Source organism: Mastacembelus armatus, chromosome 20 (genome assembly GCF_900324485.2).
Source record: "Mastacembelus armatus chromosome 20, fMasArm1.2, whole genome shotgun sequence".
In the NCBI taxonomy this organism is placed as follows: domain Eukaryota; kingdom Metazoa; phylum Chordata; class Actinopteri; order Synbranchiformes; family Mastacembelidae; genus Mastacembelus; species Mastacembelus armatus.
In genome coordinates, this window is record NC_046652.1 from 8,259,494 (window position 1) to 8,286,079 (window position 26,586).

The 26,586-nt window shown below is 40.3% G+C and overlaps 1 protein-coding gene across 1 annotated transcript; it reads left to right on the forward strand.

Annotated features, from left to right (window-relative positions):
• The first annotated feature begins 1,387 nt into the window (after positions 1-1,387).
• Positions 1,388-23,896, forward strand: zbtb47b (zinc finger and BTB domain containing 47b). The gene is made up of 8 exons (XM_026292017.1): positions 1,388-1,922; positions 14,630-16,006; positions 17,188-17,295; positions 19,770-19,917; positions 20,417-20,532; positions 21,475-21,619; positions 22,299-22,718; positions 23,751-23,896. The coding sequence occupies exons 1-8, from the start codon at positions 1,920-1,922 to the stop codon at positions 23,831-23,833; spliced, it is 2,400 nt and encodes a 799-aa protein (XP_026147802.1). The 5' UTR covers positions 1,388-1,919; the 3' UTR covers positions 23,834-23,896.
• Positions 23,897-26,586: the final 2,690 nt, after the last annotated feature.

The window sequence follows — 26,586 nt, forward strand, 5'->3', positions numbered from 1 at the left end:
AGTTATAAACCAAAATACATCACATGCTGCACATGTGGGTAAAATGTTAAGTTATCTGGTTTTTGCCATTTTTCCAAAACGTGTTTTTCTACCTAAAGCATTGAAGGTATATTATTTTACATTGGAAATTAGGAAAAAACCAAACCCTGGTTCATAATGAATGGATGGAGATGATAAAAAATGACAAAGAATATATATTTCCTCCAATCTCCACCAAACTTGGTACAGGCTACAACTGGATGTTCCTAATTACTACTACTACTACTACCGATTTAAGCTATTTCTTATCAGTACTCTTTAATTCATTAAGAAACCTTTGGCAACAGTGTTATCTCCACTCTGCTGTGCCACTTAAATTACTATTTTGAAGAATGTTGATCTATAGGAAAATGAGTAAAATGATTAATTTTTGAGACTTCAAAAGGCAAATAAATCTCTTGGTATACAGATGTCCTGTGGGGAAGTGCTCTACATATTGTAACATGTTAAGAGTAGCATCACCATGTGGCCAGTTACGAACCTACATCTTTTAATTGTTCACAGCCTGTTACTCCCATATGCTTACAGCTGGAAAAGGGCTTTCACGTCCACGTTATCCAGCTGATTAATTCCCCAGGCAGTTGTGGCAGCAGCAGCAATCAAATTACTTTTTTTTTTTCATGAAACACATGTTCTAGTTTTTTCTGATGTTTTATAAGGCAAACCTTTTTTAGAATAAACTTGAAAAATCAATTGATAATGTAATCGTTCATTTCATTACATTGATAATGTAATCGCTTGTTGCAGATATATTGGCTATTTGGCTATGCTCATTTAATGAATTGCAATAGTTTGAGAGTACTATATGTCGTTAAATACAACATGAACTGACATAGAGCATTTAAAGTAACAGTTTTACAATTTGGCAAATAGCTATTTTGCATTTGACAGAGAGTTGGATGACAACTAAAGTGCTGGTAGACATATTTTATTACTTTGGACATGGCCAAGTTGTTTCCCACATATTTCAGTTTTAATGCTAAGAAAGCCAGTGGCTGCTGGTTGTAGCTTTTTTTACTCTACAGATGTGAGAGTCATATTGATCTTAACTAACTCAAAGCAAGAAGGTTAAAACAATGGCCCCTCAGTTACTGGGCCCTGTGTTGCAGGGGACTTTATTTGGGTCCATGTAGCAGGTAAATCTGGCACTGGTGGAAATGGAAGGAGTTTTTTTTGTTTGTTTGTTTTTTTTTACATTATTGAGTGTGAGAAAAGTATAATGTGGCTTTTCAAATCTCAATGTGCTTGTACATATTCCTAATGAACAAGTTACTCCATGTGCATGCACTGTAGCTGCAGCCATATTAACATCCCAGTGGAGAATCTAAATAAGTAACGACAGAGCGGATACATGGCGCTTATTGGCAGTAAGTGGCCATACATTGTGCGAATGAAGTTACACTGACCTCTGTAATGTGGGAAATGAATGAACTCCCTGACCTCAGCATCAGTCTGTCCGTCTGACGTCACACCGTTACAGGAGCGCACCGTGAGAGGAAGCGCACCCGAGGTTTGCGCCATATGGCCCTAAGTCCTCCCTAGTCATCCTCCTCAAGCCCGAAACATATTGAAGTAGCGTTGAGTACAAAGAAATGCGCCTGACTCACAACTCCACATTAAACAGTACCGTGTGCCTTTAAAAACGTCTGACAAAAAGCCCATATGATCCCCGAGCTCCAATCACCAATTCCTCCTGCAAAAGCAGCCTCTGCATTTTTGTCTGTGTGAATGCTACAGCAGCACGGGGGGAAAAAAAGATTCAGGATAAGACAAAAACTGAAGAAATGTGACACTTCAATGGTCATTTTCATGGCGAACGGGGAACTGGTGCGAAAGGAGTTGTTCTGGGACTCCTTTGAGCCTCGCAGCACTGAATCAAAATGGTAGGCTACAGAGCAGCTCTGCATTTTTGTTTATTTTTTTTTTTTGTCCATTCTTGATCTCTTGCAAATTTCAGCTACTTAGCAGGCCGATCAAACTTACCACACTTCTACCCCATCATCTGTTTGTGCCACCGGCTGTCATACGCGCGGTTTGTGCCTCGTACCGTTTGCGGTGAAGTTTGTAACTTGCCGATATGGCACAAGTTGGACATTGAAAGTGGTGAAAGAATGCAAAGGCTCCAGTAGCTACACTGATGCAGAGAAGGAGTTAAATTCTTTCATATCAGGGCGCTTCTGCAAAAGGCTTAGGTCGTGACTGGTGCATATGTGGACAGATGAGTGAAACTAAACTGCCCCTCTTCTTTTTTTTTTTCCCCCCTCCCCAGATCAGTGCAGGACAAGTTTGTCAGGCTTTGACATTCATGCATAAATTAAAAGATCTGCTCAGTGTAGTTTAATAAAACCCTTCTCCTCTTGATAACTACACTTGGATGCAGGTGACACTCAGGTAGAGGAGTCTGTAAAGGTGAAATGCTCCAGGAGACATAATGTATCAGATCTGGCAAACAGTAACTGATAGAAATCATTAGAAATGTAATAGTGGTGCTGGATTTGAAGCATATTATGTTTTATTGAATAATGTTTGAAGTTTCTGCTGCATGAGGTCATTTTTTTTATGGTAAATGTGGCATTTCCTTTCTGACCTTTACTAACTTGTGTTTTCAGCCAGTCAATTATGTTTTTATTATGTTTGTGTTCGCAGATATAAAGATGAGTCTGCACAGACAGACTGATAGGAGTTAGGGGAATAGAGGAGCATCGCGAGGCAGACAGTCTGCTCTGTCTCCAGGGTGATGTTAGGATGCCTCATTAGGAAAGCATGTGGAGCTTGATGCAGTGGTGGAGTAATCCCAGCGCGCGTTCACATCTGGAGGCTTGGGTTAATATCTGGGTCAGGTCAGCAGGGTTAGCCCTGGTGCTTGCTGGGTGGCTTCGGATGGAAGCAAAGAGAGAGAGAGAGTTTGGTTTTTTGATGGGGTTTTTTTTGTACTTTTTTCTATTTGCTTTTGAGTGTGGGCTACGATAAAGTGCAAGGCATGCTTCATGACTGCAATTGCACTGGTGATCAGAGATATTATCTGTAGAGTTCTTTGGTAAATCTGCCCCCAATAATTTCTGCAAGTATTTTATTGACATCAATAGCAGATTAGTCCCAGCTAATTGTATTTATAGTCTTAATTTATATTCCATAAATTTTCTGTTTCATGGACGGATTACTGAACAGGCCTACTGGGAACAGCCCCAGGGGCCCAAAGGTTCACAGGGCTTCTGAACCAGAACATCTGTATAGTGATTGTTAGCACTTACCGTTGGAAAGTCATTAACATGATCACAGAGTTGTAAAATTACCGCAAAGTGGCACAAAATCAATGAAAATAAACACAAAAAACTACAAAGAGACGAAAAACAACTACAAAGAAACACAAAATTTGTGATGATGATTTATGTGTCTTTCAGTCGCTGGGTCTTGATCTTCTGGTGTAGAGGTGGGGACAGGAATTTGCTGTCTCATAATCCATCCATGCCATTATAGGACTGAAAATATTGCATTTGGTTTTTTTTTCACCTCCAAATCTGGAGCATTTATGAAAATATAACTGTGTGTCCATGTACACTAAGGATATTTATTCTGTCCGTTTTTGACCGACTGATGTAGTGTCATCTCAGTCAGCACTGTGAGTTCCTGAGTAGCTTCTTCTCTATCCTCACAGGGTGCTGTGAGATTTACGTAACTGCCTATTCAGGGCATTCCTGCACACCCTTGACTTTGAGACTTCACTGTCTGTGGGTGCTGAGTGAGGAAACTGTCTTTAGTCCTTGTGACAAGTGCAGCCATTCCCGAGCCCCAGCAACAAACTCCAGCAGACATCTTCGGCCCCTGGTAGGAGGCTGATCTCCTTGGAAACTCAGTACATAGTGTAGGTGCTGCTAATTTATGCCCCTGAGATTAAGAGCAGTGGACAAGGTTGCAGAAAGCAAGGTCAAACTCACAGGGTTTATATAAGTTTTTTTTTTTTTTTTTCCTCATTGGTTCAAATGGTGCAAGTTTGTTTGCAGTGGACAGGATTGTGTTCAGTCTTTCAATAAATACAGAGTTTTATTGTTTTTCAGCAGCATCAGGCCTTTACAGCTTTACATATAGGGACAATTGTTAACTTCTGTTTAACCCCTATGCCATTTAAAAGAAAAAGTGACTATGAATACCTGTATCAAAGAAGCCTAAGTGTTTTATTTTTACACAACTTGATATGACAATTTCTATTATCGCTGCATTTACTGGGATTTGAAGATATTAGGATTTTCTTTAAAAAGGGGCCCATCTAAAGTGTTCTTATAGCTTTTAGCTGAATTCAGGAATGACAGCGAGAGACCGAAAGGCTTAGGATGATCTTTAAAGCAGATGGGAATGAGTTTTCATGCTTTTTTCAGAGAATTGCCAAGTAGGAAAGTAGGGATCCTGCAAATGTTTGTTTGACATTTAGTTACACACAGATTAAGGTTTTGATTTTATACAGCAATGACATGATCATTCATCTGAAAATATATAAATCTTAACTACTTTAACCACTACTTTGTTATTAAAAAATATAATCCATATGTGTTTTTTTATATTTAAGGAATACTTTGATCATATAATATCCTTATTTGATTTGTTTGTAGAGAATGACTGAGACTGTAACCTGTAACTGGTTTGCTTAGCTTTTCATGAAGGGTTGAAAGTTCACCAGAAGTCCACTAGCAGTATTCATTTTTTTTTTGTATGGTTTGTTTACTTTGCATAAAAATGTCTTTCCTCATGTTTACAGTGTTCGTGCAAAGCTAATGTGCTGTAACTTTATATTTACTGTGTAGACATTCAACACTCCACTACAAAGTGGATAAACACATTCCTCAAAATATCAGTCTTTTCCTTTAAGCTCATATTCACAGTTTCTCTGTCATACATTGATTGCTTGCTGCTATAGGAGGCCGATGATCCTCCTCTACCTCTGTTCATCTCTGTCCTCTCTGACCTTCTCATCAAACATATCAACTGCCTCCTCACACACACAAACAGAGACTATTGCCACACCAGTGAGGTCCCTCTAATAAGGAGCTCTTTGGAGCCTTGTGTTAGCCTTTTCTCTCTATGTCATGCTATGAAAGTGATAATGAAAATATCATAATTTCCTGTGTAACAGCACCTGCTCTCTGCTACTTATCAGAATGGTATTCTTTTATGGCTTGTATTTATGAAATTTCACTGATTCGATTTTTGTGTTGTTTGGATTTTACAAAGACAAATATCTGTTTCTACAACCCTGCACACTTTATTGTGCCATGGGTATTTGGCATCACATCCCTGTGTTTACTGATGAATGCGTGCACAGCAGGCGAGTGTGTTTGCCCATGTTGTGCACATGCAAGGACGGCACTGGCTTTGGAACAGTGTGTTATGACCCCAGCAGAGTGGTGGTGTGTGAAGCGTTGTACTGTGTGTGTGTGTGTGTGTGTGTGAGAAGGAGATGCCAGCATCATGGGCCCCTCTCTTGGCCAGGCTTCCTGACTCAGCGCTTCCTTTCCCAGTTCATTGGCCCAGACATAAACTTCCTGGCAGATCTTCAATGCGGTCGCTCTAACCTCATCGCTGCCCCCCACCCACCCCCGTACACACAAACACGCCTCCAGGCAACTCTTTTGATTATCCAACCACTTGTCAGCTCAGCTCCAGACGATTGCTGGTTGATGTCTTCTTTCAGCATCATTTCTGTCCACAGCTTCACCAAACTGATAAAACACATTGTTATCCTGTTGGTTCAAAGCCAGTAAAAATGCCTTGGCAAATCATGCTGTTGAGGCATCGCCACTCACATTGTCAAATTTTAGTGTACTGTACGTCTACAAGATCCTGCTCATGCTGTGTTCTCATCCTTATTTTTGTTTGTGCTTCCAATTTCATGCTTGAGTAAACGTGTATCTGTTGTAGATTGGCTTGTCATCTGTGGTTGCATTAACATATAGATGGAAATGTATTTAAATCATTTTATCAAATCAATCAATTTAAACGGTGAAAGCTGGTGGAGCTCCACCAGGGCGAGGCTGGGGCTAGTCCAAACTGGTAGATTAGGACAAGGAAAAGCCTGCAGTCTGGATGGGAGATTGGATGTCTAGGATTAGAGCAGCACTAACGCAGATAATATTGTCTTTATTAATTGCAGCCAGCAGTGAATGCTGTGGTTAAGAAAGTTAAATGTTTTAATTGGCTGAGGGGAATAAAATAATTAGCTGAAGTGTTGGAAAGAGGAAACTGAATAACCAGCAGCATATTGAGAGTAACTCTGAATTTGATTCTTACTGTATCTAAAAGTGTCCTGCTGTAGATTTTACCTGCAAACTCTTGGTTTTCATGTATTGAGGCAGTTCACCTTGGTGAGCTGAGTCATATAGACTTCATTTTACCTTTTTCTTAACATTCGCAAATATTATCTATAAATAATAATAAACTCTCATTTTAATTATTGATAAAGTTGATTGTTTTCTGTAATTAAGGAGTACTCCTGTGACCCAACTCTTATTATGTCATGGGACAGATTACAAAGCAAATGGGCCAAGATTCTTTAGGCAGTGGTGAAAATACTGTGATCGTGTTTGATAACAGGATAGTGTGTGTGCAGTCACATCGTCTGTTTCATCCTTTAGAATCAGCAGTGTCATCCTGCATACTGTGTTTTTTCTATTTCCCACTTACTGATATGGACATAAATGCATGATTATATGATATAGGTATGCTTGTTATAGGTGTTCAGGGTGGCAGATGTGCTCGGATGTATTCATACCTCTGCACTGTATATGCTACTTCTGCCTCAAGGTCAGTGCTGGGTCTCTGTGCTGATTGAATTTAGAGAGGAGGGAGTGGCGACTGCACGCAGAGGAGAAATCTTGGATGGATTGTGAGACAAAGGATCCCTGGGCACAGACATGGAAAAGGCCCCTGAATGCCCCTTATGCTGGAGCAGTGCTTCTGGACTGAATGACAGATAAAACAAACAGCCCTGCTGTAGTTGTTTGCGGTCATTTTGGGTCTCTTTGTCATTTCATTTCTTTTCCAACAGAAAATGTTGACACTTTCTCTACAGTAAACGCAGTTCCTGGCTCAGGTTTTCAAGGTGTTTTTGGTAGATTCAGTCACTAATCCATGCATGAATAAACACATACACACTGAAAGCAGGGAGACGACTTGGCAGACTTCTTTTCATCCGTGCCAGTCTTGGCCAGTCTGTAGCCTAGACCAGATAACGCCCAGTGGATTAAACCCTGCCACGATTCTCACCCAGGGAATCAGAACTCACTTCTCTGGCTCAGCATCCCTGTGACTAAACCTGTCTGTCATTTGGCATCAGCAGCAGAGCAGGTCTGGTGAGCACACAGAGGACACAGTGTCAGTCATTACCCTGATGACTTTTTAATGGCTGTCTGATTAGACTGCACCAGAAATGACATCCACTTGTCTCATCCTGCTTGGTTGTGTTCGCTGATCCACTTCTCACCACGTAAAAGCACTCCAGTGTTACGGTGAGGCCAGACTTTTTGTGGGGAGTTTGTATTTGGACCTGTCCTGATCCGCTCTTGCCTGCACTGATGATGACTCAGGGATATGTGCGTGTATGTGTGTGAGGATGGGCACTGCTCTCCTACCATCTCCATACCACTGAGTGAGATGAGGGCTGACACGGTGCCCACTCGCCTTCCTCCGGGTGTCAGTCACATAGAGCCTTGCGCTGGGCCCCTCTGCAGGAGGCCGTGCTGTGAAGAGGGCTGCTGAATGTGATCTTTACTGTAGGCCAAAATGCTCCGTGGGTGGAATTGGCACAGACCCGACCCCACACATCCCTGCTGGGTGACAAGAGAGCCAGGGTATGAGCTCATGGGATTGCTGTCTTCATGACTGTGGATGGTTGGGTAATCTCCTTTTTCCTCCTTGTTTGTCATTTCTAAGTGCAGGGACTTCACTGTGCATATGGACTGTTTGACATGTGACTGCTAGACATATGAATTTTAGAAGCTTAATAGTTGAGAGGACGGTTTTACAGTATAATGGAATTTATGGGTTTACTGGGTGTGGAGCTAAACAGAAGTTCACTTTTTTAGCAGCTAACAAAATTTTTCAGCATGGATCAATTTCTTGATCTCATTCTTTTGGCTGATCGATTAAAATCTCAGACGGTAGTCCACTATTAGCCCAGAGCTAAAGGTGACATCTTCAAATTGCATTGTTTGACCAACAGCTTATGAGTAAATCTTCATATTTTAAAAGCTGGAACAATCAGGTCTTTCTACTTGCCAACAATTATTGAATTACTTGCAGGTATTTATCTCTGACTAATCAACAAATTGTTATAGCGGGAGTCTGAATGAGTGATTAAAGCAGCTGTTATTAACTTTAATGCCAAAACCATTTTTTTGGTTTGTTTTCTTTTTACCTTTTAATTAAGGGATTAATTGACTGAGATAAAATGAATTTAAAAACTTTTTTAGTAAATAATTATTATTATATTAAATAGCCTACTGTAATTTCTCAAAAATGCCAAACATATTCCAGATATGTGAGGAGCTGTTACTTTTCTATATTTTATATCATTATATATTAATTATCTTTCTAAACTGGTTGGACAAAACAAACAACCTGAAGACATCACCTTTGGGCATATTTTACTAGTTTTGAGATTTAAGTTTTTGACAAAATAATCAACAATTTCATGCGTCATCAAAACATAAGTGGTGGAGTGGTTAGCATGACTGACCATGAATACGGCGACACCAGTTCGACTCCTGTACCAGACATCCTTTGTGCTCCATCTCTGCCAATCCTGTCCAGTCTCTGCTGTCCCCTATAATAAAGGCAAAATGCACCAAAAAATATAACTAAAATAAACAATAATGCTCATTAATTGGCATGGTAATTGAAATTTAAAATTTAAATCTGAAATGAATTAGTCCACATTAATAAAAGAGCTCAATGGTGCTTTACACTATTTTACACCCATTCGAGCACATCGTCACACTCAGTCACACATTGATGCCAGCACTGCCATGCAAGAAGCTGTTCTGCCATCAGGCAGTTGCACAGAAAATCTCACACACTTATACACCGAAGGCGTATAGGCGTAAGGAGCAACTTCGGATTCAGTGGACCAGAGGCTGGGGATCAGACCACTGAACGCAGGGTCAACCTGCCTAACCTCCTGACCTATGGCCTCTGGCCTATGGCCTCTCTGTATTACAAAGTGTCACATTGATCTTATTAAAACACTGAACTGGGTTCCATCTTTCTGCATAATATGACACCAAACTTGAAAATTGAGGAGGCTGCAACTGAAAATGCAGTTGTTGGTTTTGTTTGTTTATCATTTGCAATTTGCTCAGACAACAACAGAAACCTTTTGATTGATGATATAATTCCACTAAATGTCAATAATCAATAATATTGCTTTCTCACTTATTAAACAGCATATGATTCTCTTAGTTTATGCCTAAATATCATTCATTATTATGGACACTAAAGCCTGATTGTCAAGTGTTTTTGGGAAAGCATATATATGTTTAAATAATACACAAATAGTGATATTATTTGTCTATTCCACCCAGCAGCTGTAGTCAAACAGGTAGAAAAGATATTACAAGACAGTGATATATGAGGACACTGACACTGAATGCAGACAGAGCTTTAACCCCCTGCAGTGTTTCCCCCCTGGGACTCTCTTCTGCCTAAATACAACCTGCCCTCCCTTGCACTATTGATGTGTCCATGTCTCTGTGCTCTGACATTGGCACCGTCTAATGGCTCAGTCTGTTTGTTGACCAGCAAGCAAACAAGACAGTCGCGGTCGATGTTTTATTTCCTGCTCACAAATCTGGTTTTAAACAATGTGTGTGCAAAATAGTACCAGAATTAGATTTAAGGAAGGTAGTGTATGGTCAGCTTTATTTTAGCACAAAATGCAACATTGAAAAGGATGAACATTTAGACTTTGCTCAGTTTTTACTCAGGCTACTTTCTAAAATGTACATATCTTATCACTGCAGGAGACCTCATTTTCACCATAGTGGACACTTACAGTGAACAAAGAGGGGAATGTTTGAAATGGCAGCTCCGCAGAGGTCACAGCACATCGACAGTCTGTAGCCAAGCTACACAACGACAGAGATGCAGCCTTTACTGAGTAGTAAATCTGTATGGACAATCCAGTGTAAAGATGCGGGAGAGGAAGGGCATTCTCACCAGTGAAATTCAAACCAGAAAGGGGGATTTCATTCTCAGACTCAGCTCTAGCTGGCTTAGGTCCAGGAGTCAGGCCACTGCCAAGTGCATACTACAGGCCCATGGCTGAGCTGGGAGGGGATTAAACATACAAAACTGACTTTTTTATTACCAGCTTTGATAGACATTTTGACTGAGGCCTGACTTGCACAATAGAATCTGTGCTGATAACTAAAGAAACAGCCATTAAATAGCAATAATAAATCTAACTTTCTTCTCTTATGATTGACTCAGTCTCCTCTTGTGCCTGGCAGTAACTGTCCATCTGAGTTTCATTAGAACTGAATTAGGGGATGAAGTACCGTATTTCCCGGGCTATAAGTGCCTAAATGCATTGCAAATTTGATTTTGTGTTCATCGTTTTCTCATATTGAATAAAATAGTATTTATATTCTATAGAAATAAACTGCAGCACTGATCTGTCAAACCCTCATTTTTTAAGTGTATACAGCAGTTAAATTTCTACAGTAAACCTTAGGACCTTTATAAGAGCCTTGGGAAACGGGCCCTTCAACGCTTCTCCAATGCAAGAGGAGCTGCTCATATTGTGTCTGGCAGAAGATGAAATGATCTGTGTGGAAAGGGTGTACAGAGCTTTGATTGAAGGCTGTTTAAATGACACCTCTTGTTGGATGCATCAGTAATCCCCCACTGTGTGTTTGTCACGGGTCAGGCCAGATATGAATAATGTATTGGGATTCATCTGACTGAGAGGCTGGTTAAAGGTGATGCTCTCTCTAATTACAGCAAACAAGCTCTTTCCCTGACATTTCCAAGGAAAGGGGGGAGGAGGGGGAGATAATGACAGGCAGATATGGAGGGAGTTGAATTTGGTCTTTTAATCCACAGTACTCACTCAATTTGTTTGGCTACAGTATGTGATGAAATGTAACAAGATGGCTTCATCTTCATTACATATTGGGACACAGCAGTTTCACTGCAATTGCTTGCTATTGGATTAAAGTTCTGTAGATGAAAATAATGAAGTTATTCACTGATTGAAATCTTTCAGTCATGTACCAGTGTGCAGATAAAATATTTGGAGCACTTTTCTTACAGGTTACTCAGTTCAAATTGCCTTCACATGATTGACAATAAGGCAGAATATATGATGCTAAAACAGAATAAATATAAATAACATGGACAAATGCACCAAACAATACAAATAATCATAAGTAAAAAAATAAAGATTTAATAAAATAATTATAAGCTTATTTAAGAGACATAACCAAAGAAATATATGAGGCAATGAATATTAAATGTATTAAAATATAAATATAATAGCACTAAATAATAAACAAGATTAATACCTATAAAAAAAAAAAAAAATTAAAAGCCAGGCTAAAAAAGTAGGACTTATGCTTACATTCAAAAACATCAGCACTTTTCAGCTGCGCTCAGCTCCTCAGGCTGACTGTTGCAACGGCTCAGAGCATAAACACTAGAAGCCGCCACATCAAATGTTCTCTTTCTGCACTGTTTTGGAAAAAAACACATAGCATTTATTTTCTTCACCTGACCTAATTAGCTTACCTTGGCATCAACAACAACACTTTGCTAGCTGAAAAGAAGGTTTAGTTACCGTAGTTATTGAAATAACGTTACATCTATTTTGGTTCGTAAAAGTAAAATATTGTAAGATCATTTCTCATGTGTGACACACTATTTCCCACCGTTTGGTTCTAGCTGTTTTTCTGTTATAACACCCAAAAGCAGCACAAGGTGTTTACTAAAAGGCCTGGACCTGGAAATATGGCAGTGGGTGAATACAGCTGAGAAATAATTTACAAGTATCCCTGCCCTATGGTTCCTGTTGCTTTCTGGATGATAGCTGTGGCAATTTTACATAGTTTATAAATGACAACATGTAAATGTCTTATATTTCATGGTAGAAATAATTAGCCCTGGAGTATAAATAAAAATGTAATGTAGACATTTCTGTTCTAAGACATCACGAGTAAAACTGAGATGGGTTATTATGGTGCACTTACATGGATAATAGAAAACATATTTATGGTCAATAAATTTATGGAGACTGCTCAAATTAAATTATCATTTGAGATACCAATTTCTCTGCAAAAAATAAAGCCTGTGCTTTCATGTGATCAAAATACTCCGTTCCACATGAAGCACTGAGGCACAAACCTAACCAACATCATCACAAACTCATGCAGATGTTGGTGAAATCATTAACCAGCTTATTTTGTGTCCTGTGCCACAGATGTGTAGGGCAAACTTCACTCAGGTCATCATTTATAGTGACTTTTTTTTTTTTTAAGGAATACAAGCTAAATCTAAAACTTAAAGTACCAATACACCAACCATTAAAGATGTTAAACCTCAAAATTATTATTATTACTGGTTTTTATTTTATGCTTTTCATATGTTCTTGATGTTTTGAATGTGTTGATATCTATACTGTAGAGTTTATTCTTTGACTGTGTCTTTGACTGTCCTATTTGAATCCCAGAAGAAGTCGATTGTTATCACTAAAGGAGCATAACTTCCAATCTGCAGCTTATACTTGATCTGATTAAGGCCGCAACATTTTGCCCTTGGGCAGTCTCTGTAGCCTCGCACAGAGAAAGATAACCCGATCTCCACTCGTCTCTGGCTCTGAGTTCAATTCAGCAGCTCAGAACAATGAATAAATCTAACACTCCATAATTGAATTTTTAAAAAAACAGACCAGATTTTCATGGTAAGGGTCAAAATGCAAACCTATTTTCAGTGAAAAGTAGTTTTCATTGATCGTAAGGAGAAAACATACTAGAAGCAGGAAAAGCAAAGTCTTTATTTAAAGGACACTTAAGAGCCCTTCTGGTGTGATTCATACTTATTTGGAGACTCTCAGTTCCATCAATTTTATTGTCCAAAATTAAATATATAATTAATTTAAGATCTTTCCTGTTTTTCTTTTTTCTTTGGTTATGTCTGGACCCACACATGCCACTGTAAATACTGAAAAAATAAGTGGTCTAGAGATGTAATTATTACCCACAGCTACTGTATATCTCCAGCAGCTTTTTAGCCAAAACAAGACTTGTATTTACTCTTCTTAGTCTGCCTTTGAGAGATGCCTAGAATGATAAATTCCATTAATTGTTTGGAGGGTTAGTTAGTATTTATTCGGCATGGTTTCCCTAATTATTTCTCCGGACGTGTTTTGTCTTGTGCATAATTCGCCATTCCTCAGGGACAGTGTAGTGAGTGGGTGTGCTAAGAGAGCTGGCTAATGGGAGGGAGATGGCACTGAATACCAATACACAGACCAGTCGGTCCTTGCAGGGACCAAACACTGTGTTAGTGTTTATTGTGTATGTGTGTGTGTTTTGTGCATGGTTGCACATCACATATGCATGAGTGTGTCTCCATGTGTGTGTTTGCTCTGTTTGCTGCTCTGTCCTCACTCACGTCCCGTCTGGATCGAAACCCTGCCCTTCCTGTGCTAAAATAAACCCACCTTGGGAAGCTGAGGACCTTGCACCGAGCACTGTTACACCTTTTGATTTTTCACTGACTCGTAAACAGTGTGCATGAGGTCTTTGACTTTGTGCAGTGTACTTAACATACTGAAAATCCCAATACACACAGTTTAATAGCTAATAACATTATTTAGCAACAATAATAATAGTTATATGATTGGAATCAGCCTTTGCTAAATTAAATTTTAGAAACTGTACATTTGTTTATTATGGTAGGGTTCTGTTGAAGGAACATGTACACGACCAGTCCCAAACACCATGGGATCTATAGCCTAAAATAGTTTGCAGTGCTCCTTTCTAGATGGGCTTTTATGCAAATGCATTTCAACAAGAAAAAAGCACATAAAAACACAAAGAAAACAATTTAAAAAAGTACCAGCATGAAAACTTAAAGAGCCCTGGCTGCATTTCTGATTGAGCCTCAAAAAAAAAACTCCTTCCCTTTGTTTTGTCCATTTAGTCCATGACTTCAGTTGATTAGATGTTACACATATTAATGCTCGGAAGAGAGAGGAAGTCTGTCAGATGGAGAGTTTATGAAATTTGCCATTAATGAACATCGACTTACTAAAGACCCTGAGGGGTTTCATTATGTGACCAAACACCTTAGGAGTCTGATTACATAACCATTTATGGAGTTTAAGACTTTAATAAAAAAAAAAAAAACAAATCCTATCATGACTGCAGAGGGAGTTGATGTGGAATTGCAGATGTTCAAGCACTAACTTCTCATTTGTTAACTTAAATCTAGAATTTAGGAAGATAATGTGCAAAACTAGTTACTATAATAATGATTACCATTTGATAAAGTAATTTCAGTCCTCTTTTCTCTGTTTTTCTCCCTCTATCACCTTCTCTTTCAGCTCATAGTGGAGAAGACCACAGACTTCCCCTCTGCTGAGTTCTCTCTGGTGGAGGATGTGGCTCTGCACTTCACCTGTTTAATGGACAGGCTGAATGAGCAGCGCCTCTTCCAGCCTGACCTGTGTGACGTTGACATCGTTCTGATACGTCAGCACAGCACCTTTCCAGCCCACAAAGGCGTGCTGGCAGCTTACAGCCCCTTCTTCCACTCCCTTTTTGCCCAAAGCAAACAGCTGCGGCGGGTGGACCTGTCACTGGACGCTCTGACCTCCCAGGGCCTGCAGCAAATTCTCAACTTCATTTACACCTCCAAACTACTGGTGAGCAGCCGGACAGTCCGCGACGTGCTTAACGCAGCTACCCTGTTTCAGATGAGCGACATTGCAGCCTCCTGTCGTGACCTGATCAGCAGCCAGTCCCTGAGAACCACCTGCACTGATATGGCCAGTCAGGAAACGCTTGGCAGCAGTGACCTAGCTGCTGCAGTGATGCCCACAAGTCAGCTGTACCGTGAGATCAAGCAGGAGTCGGAGTTAGGCAGGGTGTACACACGGGAGGGCAGCAGCCCATTTTCTGTCAGAGTGGAGGAGACAGGCAAGACGGCCAACCAGCAGAAGCAATACTACCAGAAAGAGGAGGGGCCAGGAGCTGTGGCCAATACAGATACTTTGTGCAAAGTAGAGGGCAATGGAGAGGAGTCAAAAACTACAGATAGCCACTCCTCCTTCAACAGAGACCAGATCATTGTTGAAGTTAACCTCAACAACCAGACCCTTAATGTGTCAAAGGGGTCAGAGGGCAAATCAGTAATTGTCACAGAGACAGCCACCATGTTTAGTCATTGCCATGACAATGAGAGAGATTCGGAGGATGATGATGAAAATGAGATGAAGAATGATGATACAGTTGAAGAGAATGATGAAGACCTGAAGAGGGGAGACATTTTGGGGCAGACCAGTGAGGAGGAAGATGAAGATGAGGAGGATGAAGAAGAGGAGGAGAACACCTTAAACATTCCAGGCTTGGAGGAAACAGCCATGCTGGATAAAGCACGACGGGGAACCAGGGCTTTAGCCATGGTAGGTACCACAGCCTCCATGCGGCAAACGCTGGCAGAGGCCACACTAGCCAACCAGCGGCCAGGTGGAAAGCGACCTCTGGAGGCAGAGGGTCTGGGCCAAAAAGTGAGGCTAGAGGAGAAGCAACATTTCCCATGTAAGAAATGCCCTCGTGTCTTCAACAACCGCTGGTATCTGGAAAAACACATGAACGTCACTCACAACCGCTTGCAGATCTGCAATAACTGTGAGAAACGGTTCCTGCTGGAGAGTGAGTTGCTGCTGCACCAACAAACTGACTGTGAGAAAAGCATCCAGGTATGCTTCAACCCCCGGTAATGAGAGACATCCCACCCCACACACAAACACACTTTTTAAGATCCCAGCCTCCCCAGATTTTCTAGTTTTACTGTCAGATCACAACAGTTTCAAAACGGCAACATTTTGTTGACTTTAATGTGACTGCCAAAGTAAGTGCATTTGATTTTGAGGTTTGAGTCAAGTAAATCAAGACAAATGTGTGCCATTGACCAGTGCTTATATCTGTTGGTAGCTATTGCAGTTAATTGGCTGTGTTGCACCTTCAATTGCTTTTATTTAATCTTTTCTGCAACATAAACTCCATAAAGGGACATGGTTTACAGACATTTACAATATAAATATGGCTGTTGAATAAGCTGTGTGAACTTATTGTACTGTTTGTGATGAGCTAATGATCTTGCTGACTGTTACTTACTGTTATCCATTTAGCAAGTTTGTTAGTTGGGGATGATTTTTGTCCCCCTCATCAGTAAAATGTTTTTTTTTTTTTTTTTTTTTTTTTTAAGTTTCATCATTATCTTAGCAAAGAACATCACAAGCAAGATGGGCAGAAATGAACATTATATGTAAAAAAATGGAAATCTAAACAAAATATATACAAAACAGGACTAGAACAAACTAGGACATATACACATCTAATTAAGTTCCCATGCTCACATGTATCTGAAATCAATTAAATATATAGACGCCAATATTTTTTTTCACAATATTTTCACCCAATCCTCACCCTTACTGAGATGGCCCAAATCAGATTCTAATGTTCATTTTAAGTAATATTTTTTTTCAAGGGCAGTTGTTTTTATTTCCTTTCTGTCAAAAATGACATAAACCACTGAAAACCCTGTTTTTCAAGCATATTTCTAGAAGTTAAATATCTAATAATAAATTTTAATTGTAACATTATAATTGACATATCAAATGTGCATAAATACAACTAAAAACATTCTCCCTTTTCACCAAATCTCCCAATTATAACTAATAATAGTTTAATTTAATTTTGTTTGATTTTAGTAATAGATCCTGATGTAGTTTAGATTTTGTTGAGACATATACTGCAAATGACTGGTGCATCTTGTTTTTTTTTTTCTATAATGTGTCTCTAACCTTTGGGTAACATGCAGTTTATTTTTTTTAAGCAAACTAACATTTTCCTTTTCCATGTGTCACAAATCGTGTAGAACACCAGGCAAAGACAGAGGACCCAAACGCAGGCAATACAGACAAACAGGTGTGGTGGGTGTGGAACCCAAGACCAGGCAACAAGGGGAGTGGAAACAGGTGTACAGGTAAGCAGAGCTTTATGACCAAGGACAAAGGGAAAGGGAAAGAGGTCTGGGGGCATCTGGCTGAATAAGGGATTGACGATCCAGGAAATAAATAACATAAACCCCCACTCAAGGGATGGCTCCCAGGTGGCCCACCAGGGAACCAAAAATTCTAATTTAATCATTTGGCTAGCAAGAGTCTGGCATTTCGATTGGGTGGGTGCAGCAGCGTTAATACAGTCCAGAGACCAAAGAAAGTGGACTTAAGGGCACAGATCTGTGCTGGACAGCCAGTGGTCTGAAGAACAAAGTATCTGGAGACTTCCAAAAGACACCCTGTGGCTGGATAACCAAAAAGCAGAAAACATTGGGCAGACAGCCCTTAGCCTGAAAACCCAAACAGCAGAGGACCTCAAGTGGACAGCCTAAAGGCTAGAGAGCCAAAGATTAGAAGAGTTTAGGAGGGCAGCCTCAGGACCAGAGAGGAAGAAGAGACTGTTCAGGAGGTCAGCAACAATGTTGGTGGCAGAGCAGTTTGAGAGGTTGGCAGTGTGGATAGGCTGCTTCTCAAAGATGAGCTGGAGGCCACCGATGAAGCAGAATCCCTCGCAGCAGGATTCAGAACAGTTAGATAGTGGCAAAAATGGCAGTCAGACTGGTAACCAGGCTGGCCATTGATTAAGAAGGGCTGAACACCATTTCATTGACAATGGTGGCCAATTCAGCAATGAGCTAGATTCCAACAGTTGAGGCTGTGTGGTGCCAGAAACTGAAACTTTGGAGTGCTGGAAACGAGATGGGCTGAAAAGCTGTGGCTGTACAATGGAAGACCTTGGCTCAGTTAAACTGGAAGACTAAGGGCCTGGGAAGACCAACATCTTCAGGAGCACTGTTTCATTCTATGGACTCCACTCCCCAGAACCCCCAACAAATGTGAAGTGAGTCACCGCAAAAGGGGAGAAGTGAGTGTCAGCAACTTACAAGTCAAGGAGCAGATTGGAGACTTGCTAATCCAGGAAAGGAGCAAACTGGGTGCTGGTTGTCTGGCAACTAACTGGGGGTCAGTCTGACAAGAAGGAAGTACATATAATGTTGGCTGGCAAGGAAACTGGAGCAGGCATGGGGCTAGCAGGCAGAGTGCTAGCCGCAGGTGAAGCAGGTTGGAAAGCAGGCTCTTAGCAGGTGGTTAGTTGACTGGTGGATTACCAGTTGCCATAGAGGCAAATGGCTAGCTTGCTCCAGGACGGGGTACAGCCAGAGCATCCCAATCCTAACCTCGTGGATAGGTCAATGGCTACCCAACTGGGAGACAGGATGCCATGCCTTTTTCTAGCTGCTGCAAAGCTGATTGGAGTTTGAGCTGGAGGCCAACACATCCAGTCCTGGTTAGCTGGTAAGCTGGAGAACTGTTTTTCCATTATAGCTGATGGAAAGCTACTTTCTTCTCTGGGTCCCTGATGGTTTCAGTTATGGCTTGTAATTATTCTAAGGAGTGTCATATCACCTCATATTCTTTGTTGTGTAGGTTGGGTCCCTAGTGCCCAGATCTATAAATTATGTAGAACCCCAGACCAAAACAGGACTCAATCACTGGCAATAGAGACAAACACGCTGAAAGATACAAAGATTGTGCTTCAATAAAACATTTTACAAATAGGCTTACTTTGTGTCTGTGCAAACAATAGGTGGGAAGAAAAGGAGGCAAGGTAGGAGTTGAGACATGGGTGGAAATATACAGGTAACTCAAAACTAACAGCTTCAAGTCCGAGGGAGAAGGCAAGTGACAGTCCTAAAATCTATGCAGAATCTAAAAGAGATGTGAGACTGAAAATAGTCGCAAATTAAAACACTAAACAAGAAAGCTATTCTTGGAAAGCACATCAGATGAACTGGAAGTGAACAAAGAGAAACCTAATTAAGGAAGAGGAAAGGGGTGTGGAAACCAGGATCAGGCAACAAGAGGTGTGGAGAAAGGTGTACATATAATATAACTGAGGCCAGATGGGAAAGGAAGGGGTGTGGAAACATCTAGAGGCTGAAGAAGGTTCAGTTTAACCATTTGATGTAACATTTTAATAGTCATAAAATATAATTGTTTAGCTGCTAATTCGCATAGGCACTGTGGCACTGATGAACACTACCAGTCAAAACCTAGGACACACTTTACCATTGAATTGAATGACTGGTAGTGCAAAATATTAAAACTGAACAGAGTTATTCATTCAGCTGACAGCCGGTAATAACAATTGTGCTGCAATTCAGTATTTCCACCTTGAATTTGAGCATCTGGACTCCTGCTGTGGTTTGGAAGATCATTTGCTGCTTTAATCTAGTGTCTCTAATTGCCTTTTTGGTACAGTGCATATTCAAGTATCTGTGTAAACACACACCTGGATTGTATTTAGAAAGACTGTTCCAGATATTTATTTCTTATTATTGCCAACCCAAATATCTACAGTTCTAATTACATTCTCCCATCTCTTGTGTTTTTGAAGTGTGTAACATGTGGCAAAGTCTTCAAGAAACTGTGGTCGTTACATGAGCATAACAAAATCGTCCATGGCTACGCTGAGAAGAAGTTCTCCTGCGAGATCTGCGAGAAGAAGTTTTACACCATGGCTCATGTCAGAAAGCACATGGTTGGTGAGTGAAACCAAACCTGGTTGATCATTTTGTTCCCGTGTGTTACTTTAAGCTTCCTTCCTTCTACATCCCACTCATTGTTATTTTGAATTTGTTTGGGGTGTTGCTTTCCTCTTCCACTTTTTGGGAGATAAGAATCTTATTTCCAGGACGGACCTACCTAATTTCCTGTGGATCTGTATTTTACCAGTAAAAAAAGCTTTTATGTAATGTCCCATATGTTGTTGAGTCCTACTTCGAATCCCCAATAGGAGAGACTTAAGAGTTCAATGTGGAAATATCAGGAGAAATAGCATATTTACTAGATGAAACGTGCTTTTTCTATCTGAAAATCATTTTTTAGTGTTATACCTTAAGTGCTATTTCAGGAGAGCAGTTTTTTTTTTCTTTTTTGTCTTTGTGCTGTTGTTTGATCATTATTGAATACCACTAAATAATCTTGCACTCTGGGCGTGTGTGTGTGTGTGTGGGTGTGTGTGTGCGCGGCATGTGTGTGAAGCCCATACAAAGGACATGCCATTCACCTGTGAGACGTGTGGGAAGTCATTCAAGCGCAGCATGTCCCTGAAGGTTCATTCTCTGCAGCACTCAGGAGAGAAACCCTTCAAGTGTGAGGTGTGAGCTCCTTCTATACCTCACATGTAAAGCTTAATTACAAACCACAAATTACCTATGACTAATTTTAAAACCTCTATTTTTTCATTATAAGTATCTATAAATTAATTTCTCTTATAAAAGTCTCTTTATGGCCTCTGCATGTAAAATAGTCATGTCAAGGTCAAGAAATGGGGCAGGGATCCAAATGTGCTGATTCAAACAGAAAAAATATATATATATATATCACAAATTGCATTAGTGTCAGACATTAGCTGTCTTTAGGCACCAGCAGGCCTTTTAGGCAGTTCAACTCTAAATATTGTTTGGTCTTTTGGTGCTTCTTTCTGGCGTCCCACGCTGTGTTTAACAAATAGTCCCGCTGTGTTTGTGAATATGGCTTTTGCTGCATGTATGTGACATGGGAATATCTGATAAAATGACCTGAAAAGAATAGTGTGACATTGAACTGATAACTTTGCTTGGCATAAAGGCTCAAAATGGGATAACTACAGGTTTTCCTCTGTCCAGAGATAGAAAAGCGAATACTGGCCACTGACTATAGCTCTATATTTACTGTAGAGAAACCAGATTGCTATCAAATCTTCCCGTCTGTCTCTTGGCAATAAGCTAATAAGAATTTGAAACTTTCTTTTTTAGAGCCACTGGAAGTTATGAAACAACATAAGACATAGTACAGTTTAAAAAATAAGCTGCTGTGATGTGGTCATACATTTAAATTCTATTTATGGATTATGTCACATGGTGTTTTACAGAAAGACAGTTTCTCATAGATAAGATTCAAATTAAATTTGTCCCAGGACAGACAAATGTTTTGGGTGACAGCTGCTTTTGGTCTATGGATCAGTTTACCGCATGTTGAACTGTAGTAGCGTCCTTTGTGCATTATTTAGATCGCTAGTTATGAAAAGACTGGAAACTGTTCGCTGTGTGCCATTTCAGAACTGTAGTGAACGCTTCCAGTACAAATACCAGCTGCGTTCCCACATGAGCATCCACATCGGACACAAACAGTTCATGTGCCAGTGGTGCGGAAAGGACTTCAACATGAAACAGTACTTCGATGAACACATGAAGACACACACTGGTGAGTTGCTTCCTGCAGCATTTTGTTGATTTTAAAGAAGAACAGCATAAGTTTTGAACTGTGGCAGCTGTAATCACATCACTGACATGTTATCACCTTATAAAATTGATAGGGTGATCTTGTTAGGCAACAGTTGCTTGTTCATACATCCAACAGATATAAGGCAAGGTCAGTATTGATTTAGAGTCATGTTGGCCACTCAGTGGATGTAAGTCACAGATTCACCCTGCTTTTTGCACGTTTTTGTTATTTTTGCACTCCGTTCTATAATCCTGAGGGAAACATCTGGGTGTCTGCTAAATATTCCACTGTGTTCATTAACTTGTTGCTAACAATGTCTGGCTGTTGTTTGATGCTGGGCAGATTGTTTAACATTGTTTTTTAGAGCCCTTTTGCTCAAAACACCTGCCTGCTACATCTGGAAGTGACAGAGAGGTGAGAGTGGATCAGAACAATAAAATTGCAGGCAATGAAAGCAAAGCACTGAGCTGTAGGGGATCTAGACTGTGGTGATCGTTTTCTGTGGGTTTGTCAACACAAACAGTCCCTTTAATATGACACCTAGTCAATTGAGCCATTATTGATGCAAAACTATGTGTGTGTGTGTTGTTGTTGATTAAAGCAGTTTTAAATGTTATGAGTATTAAAACCTCAGGTCTTTGTGCTCATCTTTTTGCAGGAGAGAAGCCATACATCTGTGAGATCTGTGGGAAAAGTTTCACAAGCCGACCTAACATGAAGCGGCACCGCCGCACCCACACTGGAGAAAAGCCTTACCCCTGTGAGGTCTGTGGCCAGCGCTTCCGCTTCTCCAACATGCTCAAGGCCCACAGGGAGAAATGCTTTCACATCAGCAACCCCATGGTTACTGACGGCAGTGACCCTCTCGGCCTCAACCAGCCTTTGGCTGCATCCGTTGACTCTCCCAGTCAGGTTCAGCTGGGGATGACACTCCCCGCCACATCTGTGACCACACCCACTGCTGCCTCTAGCCCCCACCCACTTCATGGCACCCAGCTGTCTCTACCCCTGCTGCACTCCATGGGGGGGCTGCCTCCCACGTCACATTTACCACCACCGCCTCCCCTCTTCTCTGCCGGTAGGATGAACTCCAACAACTAACAAATCTCTGTAGCATTGAAAGCACTTTGTTACTTTTGTTTTATTGTTTCTCTTTGAGCATGTTAGAGGACTTCTGCAGCGGGAGAGTGATGCACCTCTGACATCTACACAGGTGGAAAACTGATTGAAGGCTACATGGAGGCCTCATAAAATGACACCTACCACAATAATAAATAGCTATTTTTTACTCTGTTGAATTCACTAGATAACCTCAGAATCCAGTAGGATGTTTATTCATCACTCTTCTCCACCTGTCTGTGAAGGTTCGTCCAGATGAAGTTATCTAGAAGCTGAGTCATGGCAACTGGATTAATAGTTTTTAGGTCAGAACATTTCACTACTCATCCAAGTGGCTTCATCGGTCAAAAGAAAAGCAGACAGGAAACTCAGATTTATCTGCAGTGTATCCTGTCCAGTGTAAGGAAGAATGTTCAGAGCTCTCCAAACTACCACTTAACAGGAGGATGGCCCAGCACGGGAGGAGCAGCTCCTCAGGATCAGAATCAGCAGTGCACCTCCATTTAATGGACACAGGAGACTCATTTGAAGACAAGGATGTACATATTTTAGACAGAAACGATGGATGGTTTGAGAGAGGAGTCAGAGAAGCAACACGTGCAAGTGGAAAAACCTGTCTTCAGTGTACCAGGTTTCTCTTTCTTCTGTTCCCAGGAAGTTAAGGATTTCTTCACATGTCCTGCAGGCAGGACACACTTTACACCCAGTCTGTGGACCAGAGGGGTCACAAGAGGTGACCATTAGATCCTAATGACCATCACTTCTGCTCACTTCCATTGTTCACCTAACGAGCCCATTCAGGCTAAGGGGTGGAGTGAAACCAACCTGAAAGATAAATGTGAGTTCCCTACCAGCTTTTCCTTAGACTGAAGAGACCGCTTGGATTAGTGAAAAGTTTTGACGTAAAAAACTAGAAGTCCAGTTGCCATGACTCAGCTTCTACATGTCTTCTCCACCTGAATTTTACACCTATGTCCTGCTTTCATTTAAGGTTTTCCAACACCACCTCACACACCACCTCTCCAGAGCCTGCACAACGTATTGAGCTTTTCCAAAGTGTATGGAAAAGTTTGATAAATCTTGCCTCATTGGGCAGGATCATCAATCAATGAGATGCATCATGATGAGAAAAAAGTTTTTTTTGTTTTTTTTTTGTTTTTTTTTTGTTCTCTGCCAAGATGTAGCGAGTGGTTCTTGTCTGACCCAGCAATAACCAAATGCCGATTGTCTTTGAGCATATACCTGTATATGGCATTGCCAATAACCAAATCCTGTGAGCTCACCTGCTATAGTTAGGTAATGTTATACAGCATTTATAATCGATCCTGCACCTTACATTTAACTCTAGTGATACTAAAAATGTACTCCTAATTGTCTTCACTTTTATTTGTGATAGTGTGTAATTTGTGGCACGTTCCGTCAATTTGTAAGGGCATAAGAGAAGCTGCGGAGAGTTTGCCATGCAATGCAGTGTGTGGTGTTTGTGACTGTGTGTTTGTGTGTGTATGAGAGATGACGCAAAGACTGGAGGTGAGAATCCTCAGATCTACGTTCAGCTAATCAACGCTCGAGCTTCCACGAGACAGGAGATAATTTGTTGACTCTCGTCTTTTGCTTACATTAAGCAAGCATGCTCCTCTCTTGTAGATCTGGCTTTGAGACAATATGGCACTTTCTGGTGACTTGTTAGTAAAAGCTAATGTACTCAGACCTACAGTATATTTGTAGGTTTAATCCTAATATTAATGTTAACTTTAAGCTCATTTCCCAACTAAACCTGATCTGTGTAATTAGTTCTCAGAATACCAATAGTATATAGGGACGGTTATATTCACGCAAATCTGCTGACAGAGATTAACTTAAGTGTGCACCTTTCATCTTGATGTGACCCATATTGTGAAACACCATATTATATTCCAATGCTAACATTTCTTTGAGAGCACTGACAGTGATTACTTTTGGCAACAGAGCTCATTATTAAAAGGGCTCCTTACTAGTACTTCACTATTATAAGATAGTGATTTCCTTCTAACAGTTACCTACAGAAGCTAATCAAATAATGCAATGTAATACCCATCAAAGATTTGTGGCTTTTGTAGTACTGTACTTTTGACAGTTGTTTGTCATGTATGTATCTACTGGAGTAGATCTGAAAATAATTGTAGTTGGACCTTTTGTTTTTTAGTAAATATCTCTAAACGGACATTTCAAGAAATGTGTGTAATGGCTTCCTTGGTTGATTGATAGCACTGAAATATCTGTCCTCCAAATATTAAGATATGCATTAGTTGATCCTTTCATAACACCTGCAAACAGCTATCCTGGCTCTGTCCACAGTGATATGCAGAAGCTGGACAAATTAAGGAACATGCAGTATCAACTAAAAAGGTTGTGGCTGTATGTGAAGTTGTGAACTACTAGAAAATAAAATCCTTTATAAAAATCTCTGAAGTAAAAGTTTGGGGAACATACAGCTTCAGACAGCAGCTGGATAGCTAAAGAAATAGATCTAGCCTGGCTTTGTTCCTGGGATTAAAATATCTGAGAGCACCTCTGAAGCTCCCAAGACTGCCTTTTTTAAAACAGTGTCAGTTTCTGATCTTATTGGAGGTTATATGCTTAATTGTTGTCTTGGTTAGATGTGGTGGTATCCCAGAGCCTTTTATATCAAACTTGTTGAATATGTAGTGTGTTACTTAATGAGCTCTGCAGGGGCAAGTGGGCTGATTTTGTAACATTAAAACTTGTTGCAACCTATTGTATGTTGGTTTTTGTCAGAATAGCTGTTTCCCCATTTCCAGTCAGACAGAGATGAGAGTGATATCAGTCTTCTCATGTAACTTTTGACAAGAAAGCAAGTAAAGTTATTAGTTTTCTTTTTTTTTATTCCAACATTTCAATCAACTTCCCTATCCAAAAAGAGTTTCTTTGCACTCCTGCTCACTTTATCTGCAGCTAGCCTATCTGTAGTGTACCATTTACCTGTAAATATTGTTAAGATGTGTTTCGTCCTGTGATTTAATTCCTCATGTTTACATTCGGAGAGTCAGTTGTATGTGTTCCCACATGTCTTGGCTGATACTAGCGGAAGTTGAAATTTGTCGATTATTTTTTTGTAAATGTAATAAGCTGTTTGTTGTATTATTTAAAGGATAAATTGAAGCACCTTAGTGCAACCTTCTGTCTTAGCTCTCCCCAGGTAGCCTACAGGTATTTCTTAAACTGCCACGGTTAAATGGTTATGGCCACAACAGGAGTTATTTGATAACGGTATGTTTTTATTTACCTTTTCTAAACGTCAAACGTTTTTTTTTTTTGTTTTTTTTTTGTATTTTGATTTGCTGCTTTTGTATAGGGTCCACTTTGAGACCCTTTAAATGTCTTGGGCTTAAGAAGTCTGAGCTGTTGAATTGCTGAATATATTCTGGCTGGGTTAAATCCAATTTTGGCCTTATTTGACAGTGAGCTCCAGGGTCAGAAATGAGCTATAATTGAGATACTTGGAGCCATTTGAGGAGGTAACTGCCAACATATTATACCCCCGGAAGATTTAATCTGATCATTGGTACATGGTGGTGACTGATTGTTGGCACAGGCAGGAATAAAGGCAAGCTATCAATGTTACACATACATAAGGACTGTTAATCTCTTGTGGCACCAGTGGTGGAATATTAATTAATCAATAATTAAGTGTATTTACTCCAGTGCTGTATTTAAGTACGAATAGAAAGTACTTATACTTTTAAGTATTTTCATTTTATGCAACTTTAAACTATGGCTCCACTACATTTTAGAGACATATTGTGCTTTTTACTTCACTACATTTA

Bases quoted from the DNA above. Each gene is read 5' to 3' on its own strand.
- zbtb47b (XM_026292017.1), top strand. The intron at 16,007-17,187 runs GTATGCTTCAAC...CAAATCGTGTAG, and splicing joins ACTGTGAGAAAAGCATCCAG to AACACCAGGCAAAGACAGAG. The intron at 17,296-19,769 runs GTAAGCAGAGCT...GTGTTTTTGAAG, and splicing joins GAGTGGAAACAGGTGTACAG to TGTGTAACATGTGGCAAAGT.